The sequence below is a fragment of the Petaurus breviceps genome, unplaced genomic scaffold (assembly GCF_028583685.1).
Source record: "Petaurus breviceps papuanus isolate PSGF00001 unplaced genomic scaffold, PetGlider_PUasm1.0 174, whole genome shotgun sequence".
Taxonomy (NCBI): domain Eukaryota; kingdom Metazoa; phylum Chordata; class Mammalia; order Diprotodontia; family Petauridae; genus Petaurus; species Petaurus breviceps.
In genome coordinates, this window is record NW_027185761.1 from 57,218,044 (window position 1) to 57,236,512 (window position 18,469).

At 40.6% G+C, this 18,469-nt stretch overlaps 1 protein-coding gene across 1 annotated transcript in view; it reads right to left on the bottom strand.

The window, feature by feature from the left end:
- Nucleotides 1-18,469, bottom strand: part of ABHD6 (abhydrolase domain containing 6, acylglycerol lipase) — a 44,137-nt gene that overhangs the window by 3,540 nt on the left and 22,128 nt on the right. The window contains exons 3-8 of the mRNA XM_069084251.1: nucleotides 12,264-12,420; nucleotides 11,456-11,569; nucleotides 10,393-10,525; nucleotides 5,203-5,360; nucleotides 1,462-1,516; nucleotides 626-726 (exon numbers count right to left, since the gene is read on the bottom strand). Of these exons, the coding sequence (XP_068940352.1) occupies nucleotides 626-726; nucleotides 1,462-1,516; nucleotides 5,203-5,360; nucleotides 10,393-10,525; nucleotides 11,456-11,569; nucleotides 12,264-12,420 (718 nt within the window). The remainder of the gene's footprint in view (nucleotides 1-625; nucleotides 727-1,461; nucleotides 1,517-5,202; nucleotides 5,361-10,392; nucleotides 10,526-11,455; nucleotides 11,570-12,263; nucleotides 12,421-18,469) is intronic.

Consider the following 18,469-nt stretch of genomic DNA (forward strand, 5'->3'; position numbering starts at 1 on the left):
TGTCTGACTGATTAAAGTAAGCTTGTTAACCCATTTTGAGTTGCTTTGTTGAAGAAGATGACATGATCATTATTGAATAAAGGTAAATTTTTTTGTTCACATTTACCTGTTTATTAAAATTGCTGTCAATGTTCATTAAAATAAGCCCTTTCCTGAAAATAAGCCCTCTGGTGTTTTTCTGTCCAAAAAATATAATAAGACAGTGTCTTATTATCGGGGAAACACGGTGTGTTTCTGAGGGGGAATTTGAACTCAGCTCTTCCCGACTTCAGAGCTGTCTTTCTATCCACTGAGCCACCTGGCTTCCTCTACTTTGGCTCATTTCCTCCCCCTTAAGATGTACTTTTTGAATATCTTAAGTAGAAGACCCTGAAATAAACTTCCAAGAAAAGAGAGAAGAGACAGCTGGATAAGGAGAAGAACATCATGTTTCCAACTCCATACCTACTCTAGATACAAATTCTGGATTCTAACACGGAGTGATTCTGCTTCTGCCCCACAAGAAATACAAATAAGGGATTATTTTACCATAAATAACCACCCATACCTAAAGAATATTTCCCTCAGTGAAATTAAGAGGAATTATGTCAACCCAACTCAAACATTAACACACAGGAAGACATACCTGATCTTGCTTTCCCCAGATGATCTGTGTGGGGACTTGGATCTTCTCCATGTTTTCTTGGAGTGAGTATCTTGACTTTTCACTTACGATTTCTAAAAATACTTCTCAGAGAAAGAAAAACAAATCAACATGCTTTTTGATAGTAAGATGTTTATTCTGGGACATGCTATTGCCACCTATTATGGGAATGTGAATTTAAGATCTTCCCTGCCCCTAGGCCCTTTGATAGGCACCTGGAACCTGTGGCAGGAGGCTTGGTTTTTGGAATGCTTTTTGATTGGGCAGTGTTACATTCTCTGAGCCAGGAGAAGGCTACATAAACCCTGTGTGAGGCTTTGTTTTGGGGCTTACTTTGAGAAGTGCTGTGTGATTTGACGAGACTCTGGGCAGCCGTTGAGCCCCCCAGCTTTGAAACCCAGATGTTGATGCTTCCCTCTCTGGTAATTGTGAGCAGGTATGGATGTAATGGTCAGACAGTTGGAGGCCTATCTGCTTGAAATGTTTCTCTGTCTTCTTGTAACTTCTGCTTGTAACTTCTGTCTGTATACTCTGAAGTTCAGGATGCTGACTTTTTCCCCTGAACTAGGTAAATGATATGTTTCATTGATTAAAGTAAGCTTGTTAACCCATTTTGAGTTGCTTTCCTTTAGAAAAGCAGCTCTGGGAACCTGTATTGGCAGCCACCCTGGGGACTATGGGGTGCTTGCTGCTACACACCTTACAGGGTTTTTTTGCACAACAGTCCAACAAAAAGAAATCCAACCAACATCAGACACTTAGAAACCCAAAAGCCAACAACCCATGACTTCAGTTTTAACAAGAACTGTGTTACTTACGCTTACGGTAGAAATCATTGTGTGGAATTCGAACATCAACAAGACCTTGTAGAATCTAAAATTTTAAAAAAATTATCTTAAAAACAATGATTTTAATATCTTTACTTAAGCAGGTCTTTGAAATGAAACAGAGTTGTGTAATAATAATAATAATGATAATAATAATAATAGGTGGCATTTATATAACACTTTAAGATTTGCAAAATGCTTCCTAAATATGTTTTCATATTTTATCCTCACAGCAATCCTAGGAGGTACGTGCTTTTATTATCCCCATTTTACACATGAGGAAACAGAAGCAGAAGTTAAATGACCTGCTTGGGTTTTAATGAAATCGAATCAATCAGTCTCCATAATGAGTTATGTAACATAATTAGGAGTTTAGTCTCTAAAAGATGCCTTTTATACCAAAGTGATTTTGTCAATGTTCTCAATTTGTGACTCTTTCCTGTAACCCTACCAAACCCTTAGGGTATCATTCATCTTGATAAAAGACTGCAACCAACCTGTCTGCCTTCCTTAACTTAATTGCAATATTCATTTTCTATTAACTGTAAAACCTACCACAGACCTTTAAGATGATAATCATAACAAATAATGATGTTAAGTCATTGAACCTCCAAAATAAATCATAAAGCAAGATTTTGGTTATAGTTTGGGAGTCTGGGTCTCTCAGAAACTTAAATTATAGCCTTTTGACAAGTTCCTGAAATGAGTTTCTTATAAGTCTTCATCTAATTCAAATAACTATTTCCCTGATTATCCTAAGGCAAGGTTCTTCACTTTGGACCCGTTTGGCAATGTGATGACCCCTTAACATGTTTTTAAATGCATAAAATAAAATATATGAGATTGTAAGGGAAACATAAATTAGCGAAAATAAAGATGTATTTTTCTGCCTACTCAAGCTCATAGATCCTCTGAAATCTATCTATCTGGGACCCCATGCCAAGAACTCTTGTCTTAAAAGTTTCATAAAGTTAACTAGTTTAAAAAAACTAAAAGGACATTTTAGGTATTTTTATGATGCTTTTAATCTTTACATTATAGTCACTGCAACCATACCCAGTCTCCTTCCCATTCATGGAAAATTCCTTCCTGTGCCAAAAGAAAATAACTGAACATCCAATATGGTGACCATGTTGGTCAGTGCCTCAGGTGACCCCCACACCCCATCTCAATCTGAAATGGAAATTCCCTTAGTCAAGCTCTTGGGGTCCCTCATCTCCATTCCTGAAATCTGGCTCTAGTCCAGGTGCTCAGAAGATTCGCTAAGCTAGAGGAGACAAGGTTCCATGATGGCGAGAGAGCTGAGCTGGGGGCTCAAACCCTGCACCATCTTAATCAAGTCACTTTACCTCAAAGGGACTCCTCTGTTGACCTGTGAGCTCCTAAAGGGCAAGGACTGTCCTTTACCTTTCTTTTATCCCCAGCACTTAGCACATAACATTTGGTGCCTGGCACATGGTAAAAGGTGCTTAATAAATGCTTGTTGACTTGGTGACCAGGGGATTTCCAAGTCCTTCTCCAACACTGCCTTGAAGTAGGGACAGACTGGGTCAGGAAGACCCAAGCACAGATGCCATCTTGGATACTTACTTTGGCTGTGAAGTTATTTAACCACTCTATTCCTCAGTTTCCTGATCTGTAAAATAGGCTTAATAATGGCACTTCCCTCACAGGGCTGTTGAGATGATTAAATGAGATAACATACTCTCGGCAAACCACACAGTGCTAAATGGTGCTAGCCGTTATTATTACTGTTACAACAAATGCTGCACCCTGGTTCTAGCCATATACACCCTGCTTATGAAGGCTGGGATTGGAAGTTTTAAAAACTGCCTTAGTCTGACATGGTTGCCCCACTCCAGACAGGGAGATGATGGACTCAGAAAAATACAAGCATTTTTCGGGAGGGGGGGGGGCATGGCTAATGCAGGAATTTGTTTTGTGTGACTACGCATGTTTCTAACAGGTTTTATTTTTGTTGCTTTCTCCATGGAGGGGGGAAAAGGGGGAGGGAGAGAATCTGGAGCTAAAAATAAATCACATTGAATTAAAAAAAAGTTCATTGGTTTGAGCATTGTTAATTGAAAAAATAAAATTTCATTAAGAAACTAAAAAAGCATGTTTACATTTTTATAATTAGCCCCCTTGTATGTTTTTACATAAAATCAATTTTTATGTATTTGTCTGTTTCTATTTTTTAATCAACACAAATCTGCCTTCTCTCTCACTGAACTTTTCTCCCCATTCCTCAATTGAGAAAAATAGAAAAACACAACTTGTTACAAATAAGAATATTCAGACCAAACAGGCCTCCCCATTGGCCACATGAGAAAACAACATGTCCCAATGTGGCCTTTGAGTCCATTACTTCCCTGTGCGGAGTGTGTAGCATGTTTCATCATGGGGCTTCCGCAATCATGTTTGACACTGAATTAGAGTTCTAAAAGCTGTTTGGCTTTACAATAGTCATCATTATATAAACTGATTTCCTGATTCTACTCCCTTCACTTGGTATCAGTTCATCTAAGTTTTCCTAGGTTTTTCTGAAATCCCCCCCCCGGCCATTTCTTACAGCACAATAGTATTTCATCATATCCATATGCCATAATTTGTTCAACCGACCATTCCGCAGTTAATGGAGAGCCTCCTTGGTGTACAATTCTTTATCACACACACCCTTTTCATGTTTTCAAAGATGTCTTCTATGATTCTATAAGGATAGAGTGCTGGGCCTGGAATCAGGAAGACCTGAGTTAAAATCTGGGCTCAGCTGTTTGACCCTGGGCAAGTCACTTAACCCTGTTTGCCTCAGTTCCTCACCTGAAAAATGAGCAGGAGAAGGAAATGGCCAACCTAAATGGCCACTATCTTTGCCAAGAAAATCCCAACAAGGGTCAAAAAGAGTCAGACACAACTAAAAACTACTCAACAACCCTTTGCCTCTATAAATATCATTGATAAAAATGTCAGTTGACACCAGGCTAAGAAGAGATTCTCGGTGGTCCCTCTTGCTTAGCCTGGTATCAATGAACATTTATGAAATTAAATTTTAAATAAATGTTCATATTTTTTTCCCTAAGTAATCAGCATTTTTAAAATTAATCTGGTCTTCCCACCAGCTTCCACCTTCATTGAGCAAACAAAACAAATCCCTCGAAACATATCTTCATAGTCCAGAAAAACAAATGCCCACATTTAAATTATAAAAATGTTTTTGCTCAGAATTTTTTTTTCTCGAAATGAGCCCCTTGAGGGGTCTCTAAGATACTGGCTGGTTTGCTCAGGTTGGTGGCAATAAACCTGCAGAAAGCATGGACATGCTAAGGAGGCCAAGGTTTCTGGGTATGCCTGGAGTCTGACCTCCAGCCTTGAGAGGTAGGGTAGGTTTCCTCACTGGGAATCTTCTAGGCAAAACCTGGGCTGATTGAAGAGTGGATGATGGATCAGGTCACTTCTGGATTAGTTGACCTCTGAGGTCCTTTCCAATTCTGGGATCATAGACCTCAAGCAGGAAGGCATCTTGGAGGCCTCTGGTCCAACTCCCCTCATTTTACAGAGAAAGAAACTGAGTCTCCGCCAGTCAGGAGACTTGCCTAAGGTCGCCAAGGTGACCTCTCTGAGGTGGGGTCTGAACTCCTGTCCCAGAACCAGCTTCCTTAATCGACGCTGAGGCCCTAGGATTCTACTTCGCTTTGTCTGGCGATGGAAGCAGCCCCCTCCCCAAGTTTTTACCTGATGCGGCACTTTGAAGCGGACATAGGAGCAGAGCTTCAGCATGTTGGCCATTTCTTCTGGGGTCGATGGGATCAAGGGGATCTTCTCCATAGCCGACATTTCCTGCAGCACCTTGAGTTGCTGTACGAAGGCATTCTCAGTGGTGATGTGCAGGCCTACAAAACCCACGCCGAAAGATTTGGGTGAGCCTCATTGGCCCATGGCCTTCCCTGCCCTGCCCGGGGCCTCCATCAGACTGGCAGCCCACACCAGGGCTGGACGCTGCCTGTTCTGAATTTTATCTGATTTTCATTTATGCCTTCTCACTTTAAATCGCCCTTTTCCCCAAATACTTCCCTCCCTACACGCTACTCAACAAGTCATCATTCCTGGTAAAAGAGAATGAAAAAGACTGGGACAAAGCAGACTGATAAAAGTAACCAACACAGGTCTGAGAGTGAATGCAGTACTCTGTACCTACCGACCCCCACCCCTGCAATGGAGGGAACTGCCTAGGATTTCTTTCTAACAGGCGGCAAACCACTATTACTGTTCAAAATGTAAACGCAAGGTCATCTGAGAAGAAGGCCCAGGCTGGGGGAGGGGGCACTGGGAAGTATCTCCTTTAGAAGGCAGGTATACGTGGTGAGGATTGTATTACCGGGTCCTTATTTAAAGCAGCAAGGCCCAGTGAATAAGGTGCTGGCCCTGGGGTCAGGAAGACCTAGGGTCAAATCAGGAATGCCCAGTGAGGAAACTCTCTCTACCAATGCAGCACCAGCTCACAGTCTTAGAGAGCTGCCTGGGGGGAAGGGATTCATTTGGCCTGGGTCACCCAGACAACTGGTGTCCCATAGAGGACTTAAACATAGGTTTTTCTAACTCTTAAGGTCAGCTTTCTATCTGCTACTCCATTCTGAATGAATGAATGAAAAACATTTAAGTGTGCTGTGTCAAGACTGCAGATACACACACACACACACACACAGGCAATCCCTGTCCTTGAGGTACTTACATTCTAATTACGGAGACGATCCAATTAATGGTGAGCAGTGGCCAGAGAAGGGAGTCATGGCATGCAAGTCACAAATTTATTATACTTAATATTGCATAGCTGAACTGAGGGGTAATAAATAAATAAAGAGTGAGAGAAAAACAAGGAAGAGATCCAAGAGACAAAAAGGCAGAGAGGTAAGTGCATAGGGAAGCTGGTTCAAGATGGAGACTCTACCACCATATAGCTGTGTGACTTTGGACAAGTCATTTCCCTTTCTGGGTTTCAGCTTCTCATCAGTGAAAGGAAGGAGCCAGACATGGCAACCTCTTCCAACTCTGCTCTTTACCATCAATTAAATTCAACCACAAATGTTTTTTTAAACACAAAGTTTTGTGGAGGGTTTAGAGTTCAACTAAGAATTCCTGATGTCATGGAACTTAGCACAACAGATATGGAGCTGGAACAGCTTAGATGTCACCAAGACCAAACCCCACATTTTAAAAATGTGGAAACTGAGCATGGTGAAATGACTTGCTCAAGGTCACATTGCTTCTAAGTGTCTTAGGTGGGTGATCAAGATGACCTGATTTCAAATCCTGCCTTTGACACTTGTCTAAAAGAACCTGAAAAGATCTTAGCCTAAAAGGACCAGGGTCTCCCATTGCATCCTGGGTCATCTCCAGTCATCCTGATGAATATCTGGTCACTGGACCCAGATGGCTCTGGAGGAGAAAGTGACCTTGCACAGCCCTGCCTCACTTAAATCCAAGTCAATTGCAAGTCATGCCATCATCTCCCTGATGTCAATGTCCTCTTTGAGAACAAAGGACAAAAAGACAAAGGAACAATTAGAATTCTTCAAAGAAATGATGGAAGAGGGTTTTAAAAAAATATATTATAAAAGAAATGAGAGCTATGGAGGAGAGATTTGGAGAAAGGATCAGCAACTTAACAGAAGTTACTTAACAAAAACTTACCCTAGTAACAAATTCCCTAAAAATCAGAATGGAGCAAATAGAAATGGAGGACTTTAGGAGACAATTCTTAAAATAAAGTAAAAAGAAGGAGACAGTAGAGGAAAATGTAAGCTGCCTCATATAAAAAATAACTGACCTGGAAAATAAAGCAAGGAGACATAATTCAAGAATCATAGGATTACCTGAAATCCATGACCAAAAAATATGATAAATATCATATGTCAAGAAACCATTCAAGAAAACTGCCACCAAACAAGAGATAGACAGCATTATGAAATGCAAAATGGTTAATTTTGATTACATTAAATGAAAAAGTTTTTGTACAAACCAAATCAATGCAACCAAGATTAGAATGAAAGCAGAAAGCTAGAAAACAATTTTTACAGCAAGTGTCTCTGATAAAGGTCTCATTTCTCAAATATATAAAGAACAGAGTCAAATTTATAAGAATACAAGTCATTCCTCAATTGATAAATGATCAAAAAGGTATCAACAGGGAGTTTTCAGATAAGTAAATTAAAGCTATCTATAGTCATATGAAAAAATGCTCTAAATCACTACTGATTTTAAAGACACAAATTAAAACAACTCTGAGGTACCAACTCACACCTATCAGAGTGGCTATTATGACAGAAAAAGAAAATGATAAATGATGGAAAAAGTGTGGGAAAACTGGGACACTACTGCACTGTTCATGGAGTTGTGAACTGATTCAACCATTCTGGAAAACAATTTGGAACTCTGCCCAAAGGGCTATAAAACTGTGCACACCCTTTGATCCAGCAATACTACCACTACTAGGCCTATATCCCAAAGAGAAGATAAAAAATAGAAAATGACCTATGTGTGCAAAAATACTTATCGCAACTCTTGTTATGGTGGCCAAGAACTGGAAATTGAGGGGATGCCCATCAAATGGGGAATGGATGAACAAGCTGTGATATATGAATGTAATGGAATACTACTGTGCTATAACAAATGATGAGCAGGAGGATTTTAGAAAAACCTGGAAAGACTTACATGAACTGATGTTGAGTGAAGTGAGCAGAACCAGGAGAACACTGTACACAGCAGCAACCACAGTGCACAGTGACTGACTTTGATAGACTTGGCTCTTCTCAGCAATACAATGATCCAAGACACCTCCTGATGGAAAATGCTCTCCACATCCAGAGAAAGAACTATGGAGTCTGAATGCAGATCTAAGCAGACTATTTTCACTTTTTTTTGTTTTTGTGGCTTTTCCCTTTTGTTCTGTTTCTTCTTTCACAACATGGCTAATATGGAAATATGTTTAACTGAATGCACATGTATAATTTATATCAGATTGCTTGCCATCTTGGGGAGGGGGAAGGGGAAGAAGAGAGGGAAAAAATTGCAACTAAATATCTTATAAAAATGAGTGCTGAAAACTATCTTTACATGTAATTGGAAAAAATAAAATTCTGTTTAAAACAAAAAAAAAGAAAAAAATTGCCCAGATGTATTAGAGCAAGAAGTCATTATGAAAAGAGAAAGAATTCCTCTCTGGAAAGAACGCTCCGCCCCCTCCCACCCCCCCAAAAAAACTTCTAGGAATATCTCCTTGCCAAAACCCAGAACTCCAAGACAAAAGGAAAGAATACTATAAGCAACCAGAAAGAATGAATTCAAATAGCAATGAACCACGATAAAATTACACAAGATTTAACAGCTATCACTATAAAGGTATAGAGAACACAAAATGAGATACTATATTCCAAACAGGCAAAAAAGATAAAGGTTTATAACCAAGAAAAATTTACCCAGTAAAAAGGAATATAATACCATGAGGAAAAAAATGAATCTTTTTTTTTTTTTTAAGTAATCAAGGTTAAGTAACCTGCTCAAGGTTACACGGCCAGTTATTTCTGGGTGTGGTGCTGAGTATCTGAGCCCGGATTTTGATCCAGGTCATCCTGACACTGGAGCTGGTGCTCTTACTCTCTGAGCCACCTGGCCACCCCTAAGCAATTGGGGTTGAGTAACTTGCTCAAGGTTACATGGCCAGTTATTTCTGGGTGTGGTGCTAAGTATCTGAGCCCAGATTTTGATCCAGGTCATCCTGACACTGGAGCTGGTGCTCTTACTCTCTGAGCCACTTGGCCACCCCTAAGCAATTGGGGTTGAGTAACTTGCTCAAGGTTACACGGCCAGGTGTTTCTGGGTGGGTGCTAAGTGTCTGAGCCCGGGATTCGATCTCCAGGTCTTCTCAACACTGGAGCCGGTGCTTTACTCGCTGTGCTACCTGGCCGCCCCAGAAAAAATGAATCTTTAATGAAATAGAGGGTTTATAAATATTCCTTATGAAAAAGCTGGCTGAAAAGAAACTCTAAAATAAAACATGAGAATGAAGAGAAAAATTAAAAAGGTAAATATAAGTGAACAATTAGAGAAGAATGACCAATTTGTTTCTTTGTTGTTTTTTTATAGTCTTTTCCTTTTGTTCTGTTTCTTACTTCACAACATGACTGGTGTGGAAACTGTTACATGATTTTACATGATTAAATGGGAAGTTTTACATGATTGCACACATAATCTACATTACATTGCTTGCCATCTTGGGGAGGGAGAGAGAAAAATGTGGAACTCAAAATTGTATAAAATTTGAATGTTGAAAATTGTCTTTATATGTAATTAGAAAAAATAAAATATTATTTGCATTTTTTCAAAAACCATTTTCTTTTTTTTAAATGAAGAGGTTGCATTCTAATGGAGAGGTTATTAAAAGGATTTCAGAATCCTAATGTCACAAAGGGTCAGAGAGATTGTCAAAGGAGTCAGAAGACCTGTAATTAGCTTAATTGTATTTTGAAGGCGCTGTAGTAAAAAGAAAAGGGGAAAGGAAGGCTACACTATGACAAATTGAGAGGAAAGACTGGGGAATTTATTAGCGCACGTAATAGTGTTTTACAAGTAGAACCATATGCAAACATGGAAGGAATGGGAAGAGCAGGCCATCCCTTGAAACCCATTTTCATTTAAACTAGTCAAAAGAAGGCAGAACACACGCGCACACACAGACACGCACAGAGTGTGTAATAGTAGCAATAGAGTAAGCGCAGCAAGAATTCATATAGGAACCAGAAAAGGAGAAAATAAAGCATTGGAAGAAGAGTAGGCTCATAGAGGGGTAAATGAGAAATAAAGCTCCTAACAGTCTTCAGCCCAGACTTCAGACACAATGGACTCGGGTAATTTATACTTGGGACTCACCAGCAGGACACACCAGTGTCAGACTGCAGACATCCGATGGATAATAGGCAGCATAGACCCCTGCAACATGGCCCCCCATGGAAGTGCCCACCAGGTGGAAAGGCTTCCTGTTCAGCTTGATGCTCTCCACAAACTGCCAAAAGAAGCAAGAGAAGAGGCTGGGGAGAGAATTGGAACCAACCAGAGGGTGATGGTTTCCCTAAAAATAGCCTTGGAGAAGAGAAAAGCTTCCCACAACTCAGTAGGGTCCTACCCTTTTGGCAAACCCTTTGGCACTCTTGTTTTCCTTCCCCCTCTGGCATTAAGGTGGGAAACCCAGTGGGGATTCCCAAGGCTACGTTAAAGGACCTTGACTTTGTTTGATTGTACAAAACTGTTTGGATGGTGTCTCCCCCCCATCAAAATGTGAGATCCTTGAGGGCAGGAATGGCATTTTTGCTTCCCTTTGCATAGTGCCTGGCAAACGGTAAGAGATTAAGAAATGTTTGCAGATTTGCTGACTTGAGCTCTCAGTGCCCACCTAGGCAACTCTCTTAAGACAGAGAAGGTACCCACCTGCACTGGAAGAGAGAATTTCCTCAACTGAGAGTTCCCTGTGCCAGGGAAATCATAGGTTCAATCCCTATCCCTATCCTTTCAGCTCCAAACCCAGTGACTTTCCACTTTACCATGATGAATCTTGGGTACCATATTCTCAAATACACAAGAAACTATAACAGGAAACAGGTAGGTGCTTAATAAATGCATGCTGGTTTACTGATTGATTGATGGTGGTTCAGAGGTTCCCTTTCAATGAGATAAGGAAAACAATGTCCCAAATCTCATTCTTCAGATATACCTTAAATAAATTAAGAATAAAGCAGATTTCAAAGAGTCTAACCTCTAAATATCTAATCAAAAGTCATCTTTGATTGCCTGACATCTCCTAATACAACATAAAGGAAAAATACATTCATTAGCTACTGGTGGATAGGCCAACAGAAACCACCTTCCCACTCATCATTTTTAAGAGGAAGGCTAAGGAAATGCCAAGACCTTTTAATAACAGGGTTCTACCACCTACCTCGTGTATCCTTTTGACTTGTCCGTCTATCGATAAGTCGTCTAAGGAGGATCGGGTGGTGCCCTCGTGGCCAGGCATGTCAACACAGATCAAATGAAGGTTCTTTGGGAGGAACTAAGGACACACACACACACACACACACAATGGGATGACCTATTAGTAGAAACAGTGTACACATACATGGCAACAGGCCAGTTGAGAGGTGAAAGCTCTTTTGGAAAAGAAGCACAGAACACTGAGCTGAAAGGGAGCTCGGAGACCATCTGGTCTGGTCTTATTTTACAGAGGGGTGAACCTCTTGTTCTAGGTCACGCACAGGATCAGAGGTCTAGAGCTGGAAGCAGTCATAAGTCACTTCACCTGCATGGAGAAGACCACTCCTTCCAGAGGCCACCAAGTGCATTTCAGGGCAAAGGTAGCTGGCAGAGCAGTCAACAGAGCACTGGGCCTTGAGTTAGGAAGATCTGAATTCCAAGAGTAAAGGGCTGGATCCATTTTATAGACCTACAAAAACACAGACTAACCCTTTTCCCTGACAGAATAATAGCTAACATTAATAAAGGGTGCCCTAAGGTTTACACAGTGCTTTCCATATGTCACTTCATTTGATCTTGGTCACAGCCCTGTGAGGTAAGTGCTATTATTACCCCCACTTTACAGATGAGGAAATTGAGGCTGAGCAAGGTTGAGTGACTTAGCCAGGGTCCCACAGCAGGTAGGTGTCTGAGGCTTTAAGTTAAATGCTCAATCTACTGGGCGACCAGATCTCAGTGTCTCGTTATAAAGAGAAGAGGAACTGGCTACCTACCTTAACTACATTAAGCCACATATCTTTATGGGCAGAGAAGCCGTGCAGCATCAGAAGGGAAGGTTTGGCTCCTGGCCTGCCCCGGCATGAATAGCAGAACTGGTAATCATCATGGGTAACATAGCGAACCTGCAAGCCCAGGGTCCGACGCCAGTACCTAGAAGGTAGAGAGGAATGTGGGAGAGGGGAGGCAGGGATTACCAGAGCCAGAGAGACAGGAACAGACACAGAGAAGCAGAGGTGGGGAGAGAGAGAAAGAAAAACTCATCAGCATGATGCAACAAAGACACGAGGGGGCAGGGCAATGAACATGTTAATGAGGACCTACTTAGCTTTAGCCCAAAGCTGGCCTTCCTCCAGAATGGATGCGTTCTGCAGAGCACACCATATGCAAAGATTTTTCCAGAGCTTTCGCCTCTGGGTGCACTTCAACAAAGGCTGCATTGGGGCCAACAAAGCCTCTAACTCATTCAGTGTTCAGCCAAAAAAAACAAAAGGTGTTTTAATGGATGCATCCGGCATGTTTTGTTAAGCAGCATGCTTAGAAATCTTCCTTAAAGAGTCAGGCTGTACCTGACTTGTATTATTGACACGGAGAAGACTTGACTTTTCCAATCAAGACAATGTCCCTTAACGGTTCCAAACGGCAGGCGATGAAAACTGCTATCCATCCACCTGGAGATAACTGATCAACTCTGAGTGCAGCCTGAAGTAAAACTCTCACCTTCTTTCTGTTTCTTCCTTGTTACCATTATTTTGTGGTGCATTACTAATGTGGAAATGTTTTGCACGACTTCACAGGTATAACTGATATTTATTGCTTGCCTTCTCAATGGACAGGAGGAAGGGAGAGAATTTGGACCCACCCCAAATTTGAAAATGTTAAGTAAAAAAAAAAAATCAAAAGTGACATGTCAGGTGTCATTTTCTTCAAAAAAATTCTAGAGACTTTAGTTCTAGATAATTTCCTGTATGGCAAGGACAGTGCTGTTCCCCATTGAGATTTGGTTTTATTTAAGGTCATAGGATGGCATATCTGAAGATACAGTAGACCTTAAGAGATCATTTATTCTACCTCTCTAATTTTACAGTTGAGGAAACTGAGGTCCAGGGAAGGGAGGTGAATTGCTAAAGGTCACACAGGAAGTATTGGGCCAGGATTTTATGACTCCAGAGTCAATATTCTTTCCACTGTCCCAAAATCCTTTTTAAAAATACATTTTCATTGATCTTTTGTTTTTACATCACCCATATTTTCTATCCCTCCTCCAATCTGCCTCCCAGAGAGCAAAAAAGAGAGGGGAACAGTCTAGCAAAATTAACTAAGACACCTCCCCAAGCCTGATGTTATATGTGGTGTCCCTCACCATAAATAGTTCCCCATCTCTGCACATAACAGAGTTTTTAACCAGTATGTTCCAAGGCACCTCTTCAGTTTACCTTGGGGTCAGCAGCATTGGTCTTAGCTCCAAACCAGTTGCCAAGAGGACACTCCCCTCTTGATCAGCCTTTCCCCTGCAGTTTCCTGTCATTGTCTTTTGCATGGAGCAGGCAAACCACAAAAGGCAGAGCTAGGGAAAGTGATTTTGGCAGCATCAATGACTTGTTTTTGTGGCCAGCGTTGGTTTCCGAATCTTGTAAGAATAAATGCAAGTCCAAGTGCTGTCTACAGAGATTACAGACTGTCCACTGTCCAGTAAAGTAAAAATTCTATTGTGGTATTGTTGTAAATCTTTTTTTTAACCCTACTGATTTCTACTCCAAGTTTTATATTTTCTTTAACATTTCTCTCCTTCCTTGAATCACACAGAGCCTGACTATGTCTATACCTGTATTCCTTTACATGCTATATCCACTCTGTAGAATGTAAGCTCCTTGAGGGCAGAATTATTTCATAGGATCATAGATGTAAAGCTATGTTAAGAGATCTTGGAGATCTCCTCATCTAACCCCTTCATTTTCCAGATGAGAAAATGAGGTCAAGAGAGGTGCCCAGGATCACACAGGTGCCAGGATTTGAACAGGTTCTCTAACTCCAGGGTAACTGGATAGCACCATGTTTCGCAGAGTGCTGGGCTTAGAATCAGAAAGATTCGTCTTTCTGAGTTCAAATCTGTCCTCAGAAACACTAGCTGGGTGACCTTGGACAAGTCAATTAACCCTGTTTGCCTCAGTTTCTTTATCTGTAACACAAGCTGGAGAAGGAAATGGCAAACCACTCCAGTATCTTTGCCAAGCCTCTGACTCCAATCCACAACTTTTTATGCTGCCCCATGATGCTTTTCTGTTTCAGTTTCAGTCTTGGTATCTCTCCAGACCCCAGTGTAACGTCTGGCAAACACTAGATGCTTAAGGTTTTTCGAGTGGAATTGAATGTGGTTGCCACAGAGTTTCTATTAGAGCTCGGAGCCTCAGCCAAATTCCACTTGAAGAACTTCCTAAAATCAGCAACAGGGCCATCCATCAGCCACCTCAAGTAAGTTCTTGAGGGTCACACAGTAGTTTTCATTTTAAAAACAAGTCTATTCCTCTGAGACACGCACCAGATAATGATCTGTGTATATATCTCACTTGAAAAACAGCAATGTTGGGAGACAGTGTAACATGGAGGACAGAGTAAGAAATCTGATGCAGTGGATACAGCGTTGAGCCTAGAATCAGGAAGATCTGAGTTCAAATCCTGAATCATTGAATAGCTACTGTGACCCTAGGAAAGTCACCTAATCTCTTTCTGTATCAGTTTCCTCATCTGTAAAGTGGGGATAATAATAGCACCTCCCTCCTAAGCTTGTCACAAGGATCAAATGAGGTAACATTTGTAAAGTACTTTGCAGACTGTAAGGTCCTATATAAATGCTAGTTATTATTACTAGATAACTTTATAAAGTACTTGAAATGAGAAGTTATGGAAATAAGCCAGCTTCTAAAGCAATTCTATGTAATTTTAAATTGCTAATTATAAATTTATTAAATGTCAAGACAACTAATTATATGTACTTTGTAATTCCTCACATTTCAATAAATTAGTAAAATGTCAGAACCACTTTTTGGTTTCTCCTTCAAAGTTTATTAGGGCTCCTTGTCCATTCCTCCACTTTTTCTCTTATACTATCATACTTCTTATCCTTCTGGGTAGGCATTTTTCATTTACAAAGCTACTCTCGACAGAGAACTGATGTTTCCTCTAATAATGCAGGACTTTGAACTAAGGTTCACAAAGTGCTTTACAAACATTATCTCATCTAATCTTCCTTGCAACAACCCTAAGAGGTATGTGTTATTTTATCCCCATTTTACAGATGAGGAAAGAGAGGTTAAATGACTTGTTCAGGGTCACACAGCCAGTAAATATTTGAGGCAGGATTTGAACTCATTGCTGTTTCCAAGTCCATTGCTCTATGCACTGCATGACCAAGATGCCTTCCTCTGGAGTCTATTCCTATCCCAAAGTGAAAGGGAGGAGGCTACGTGACCACTCTTACTTGTAAGGTTTGTAGTTTCCCCCTGAGACCTGCCTCCTTCAAAACTAAGAGAGAAAAATGACCCACGTGGAAAATGACATTCTCTCTAAGATTGTTATTATGTGTGACTGTGGGCTAAATGAGTGGTTCTCAATCCATCTGACTCTTTTGAAGAGATCCACTCTTTATTTAACTTCTAAGAATTTTATGGGACCCTTGCTGTTGTTTACTCATTTAAGTCATCTCCAACTCTTCATTTTGGGTTTTTCTTGACAAAGATAGTGCAGTGGTTTGCCATTTCCTTCTCTGGCTCATTTTACAGATGAGGAGACTGAGGCAAACAGGGTTAAATGACTTGCCTAGGGTCACACAGGTAGTAAGTATCTGAGGCTGGATTTGAGCTCATAAAGTTGAGTCTTCCTGATTCCAAGCCCAGCGTTCAGTCCACTGTGTGTACTGTTCACATCTATCGATTGAGAAAATATGGGACAAAAAGCTCTAAGTACTGCCACTTCTACTAGCAATAATAGCTAACATTTACACAGTTCTTTACAGTTTACAAAGTTTTATAAACATCTCAGTTGATCTTTAAGCCAGCACTATAAGGTAGGTATCAAAGCTAGGACTATCACCATGTTACAGTTGAGGAATCAGAGGCTCAGAGAGAGTGTGACTTGCCCAGGATCTTGAAAAGCTAGTGAGTTAGTCTGAAACAAGACTCAAACTCAAGTTTTCCTAACTCCAAGTCCAGCACTCTAGCCATAATGACAAGTTCAGAAATATTTATCAATCAATAGAGATTGACTTTTACCTTTATTTTGTGAATCACAATTGACCTCTACCTACTGCACCACTATGGAAATGCCAGTTATTTTTACCTTTAAACCTTGCTTGGAAACCCTTAGAGTACTATATGTAAATATGAGTTTATACTGTCAATGAAAAATAGTAACCCATGTACAAGAGACATTATTATTTATGCAGTCTAGAGAAGATGTTTGTTTTTTTTTATTCTAAGTCATGAAATGTGGATTTGCAGACCTTTGACAAGAATGCCTTAGCTCCCCAGGGCACCACAGTCCACACAATGGGCACCCCTGCTGTCATTTGTAAATATTATAAACCAGGACAGAAAAATTAGCCAAAAGTTTACAGAGAAGAAGCATAAAGTGTGTAAATCTGTCTCTGGAACAATGGGGCATTTTGTAGCTAATGGGTGCCCTCTCACAAAAGCAGAGAGTGTCTGATTTCTGGAATAACATTGACCAAAGGAAAGCTCATAAAAAAGTCACTTTGTGCCCTGTCAGAAGATAAAACTCAGCAGTTACCTTACCATGCAGATGTTTTTTTTAAACTTGTTTCTCTTCCTTTAGTATCATTTTTAAAGGAGCAGCATTGTTAGAAAATTGCTTATTTTATCCCTTTCTTCATTACCAATCCTACCGTGTTTCCCCGATAATAAGACACTGTCTTATTTTTTTTTTTTTGGACAGAAAAACACCAGAGGGCTTATTTTCAGGGGAGGGCTTATTTTAATGAACATTGACAGCAATTTTAATAAACAGGTAAATGTAAACAACAAAATGTACCTTTATTCAATAAGCAAATCACTGGGGAAGAACAGGATGACGCGCTCACTGCTGCAGCTCTGATTGGATGCAACTTGGAGCGTGGCGTGCGTTTCACCCGGCGGGGGGGAGGGCCGGTGCATACAGAGGGTACCGTAATGTAGCGTGTAGCGCAGGGGATCACCTTCACTACAGTAGCAATCTCAATAGGGCTTATTTTCGGGGGAGGGCTTATTTTAGAGGAATCTTACACAGTAAAGGGAGGGCTTATTTTCGGGATAGGTCTTATTATCGGGGAAACACGGTAGTTCTCTTAGAAAACAAAACCTACCTTAAAAATGTAGCTAGGTGGTACAGTGAATAGAGCACTGGCTTAGAATCTGGGAGACTCATCTTCATGAGTTCAAATCTGTCCTCAAACACTTACTAGTTGTGTGACCCTGGGCAAGTCACTTAACCCTGTTTGCCTCAGTCTCCTCATCTGTAAAATGAGCTGGAGAAGGAAATGGTAAACCACTCCTGTATCTTTGACAAGAAAACCCAAAATAGGTCACAAAGAGTCAGAAATGACTGAAACTTTCTTAAAACTGAGAACTGTTAACATCTCACTATATACTCTATATTCTTCTTCAACTCAATAAAAATAAGCTCTCCATTTCTTTTATTTGCCATGAAAGACTGAACTACCTAAAAGATCACTCCCTACATACAGTCTTACATATACAGACATCTTCAGCATCAACCTTGCCCACCAACATCTTAAAGAAAATGGGTTGGACACAATTCAAGGATGCTCAGAACCATGGACAGATGCTCTGAGAGCCACACCAGAGCAAGGCCCATTACATGCTTCCTTCCAAATACTTTTGTGTTTGTATCCCCAGTATTTAACAGTGTCTGGTACATAGTGGGGAAGGGGAAAAAGGGGGAAAGAACCTGGACCTCTGCTCTCATTGGTATATGGAATTCCTAGGTGAAGAAGCCTCTCCTAACAATGCAAAGTGGCATCTTCTCTGCAGTATAGTCTTAGAGGTGCCTAGAACCCTGCTTGCTTACAGTAGGCACTTATTAGGTGACTGCTGATGGACAATGGATTGGAAAGCCTCTAACTTCTTCCACAGAAAGGTAGGTAGGAAAGCACCTCCACTTCCTTCAGAGAAGCTTATCATTTAACAAT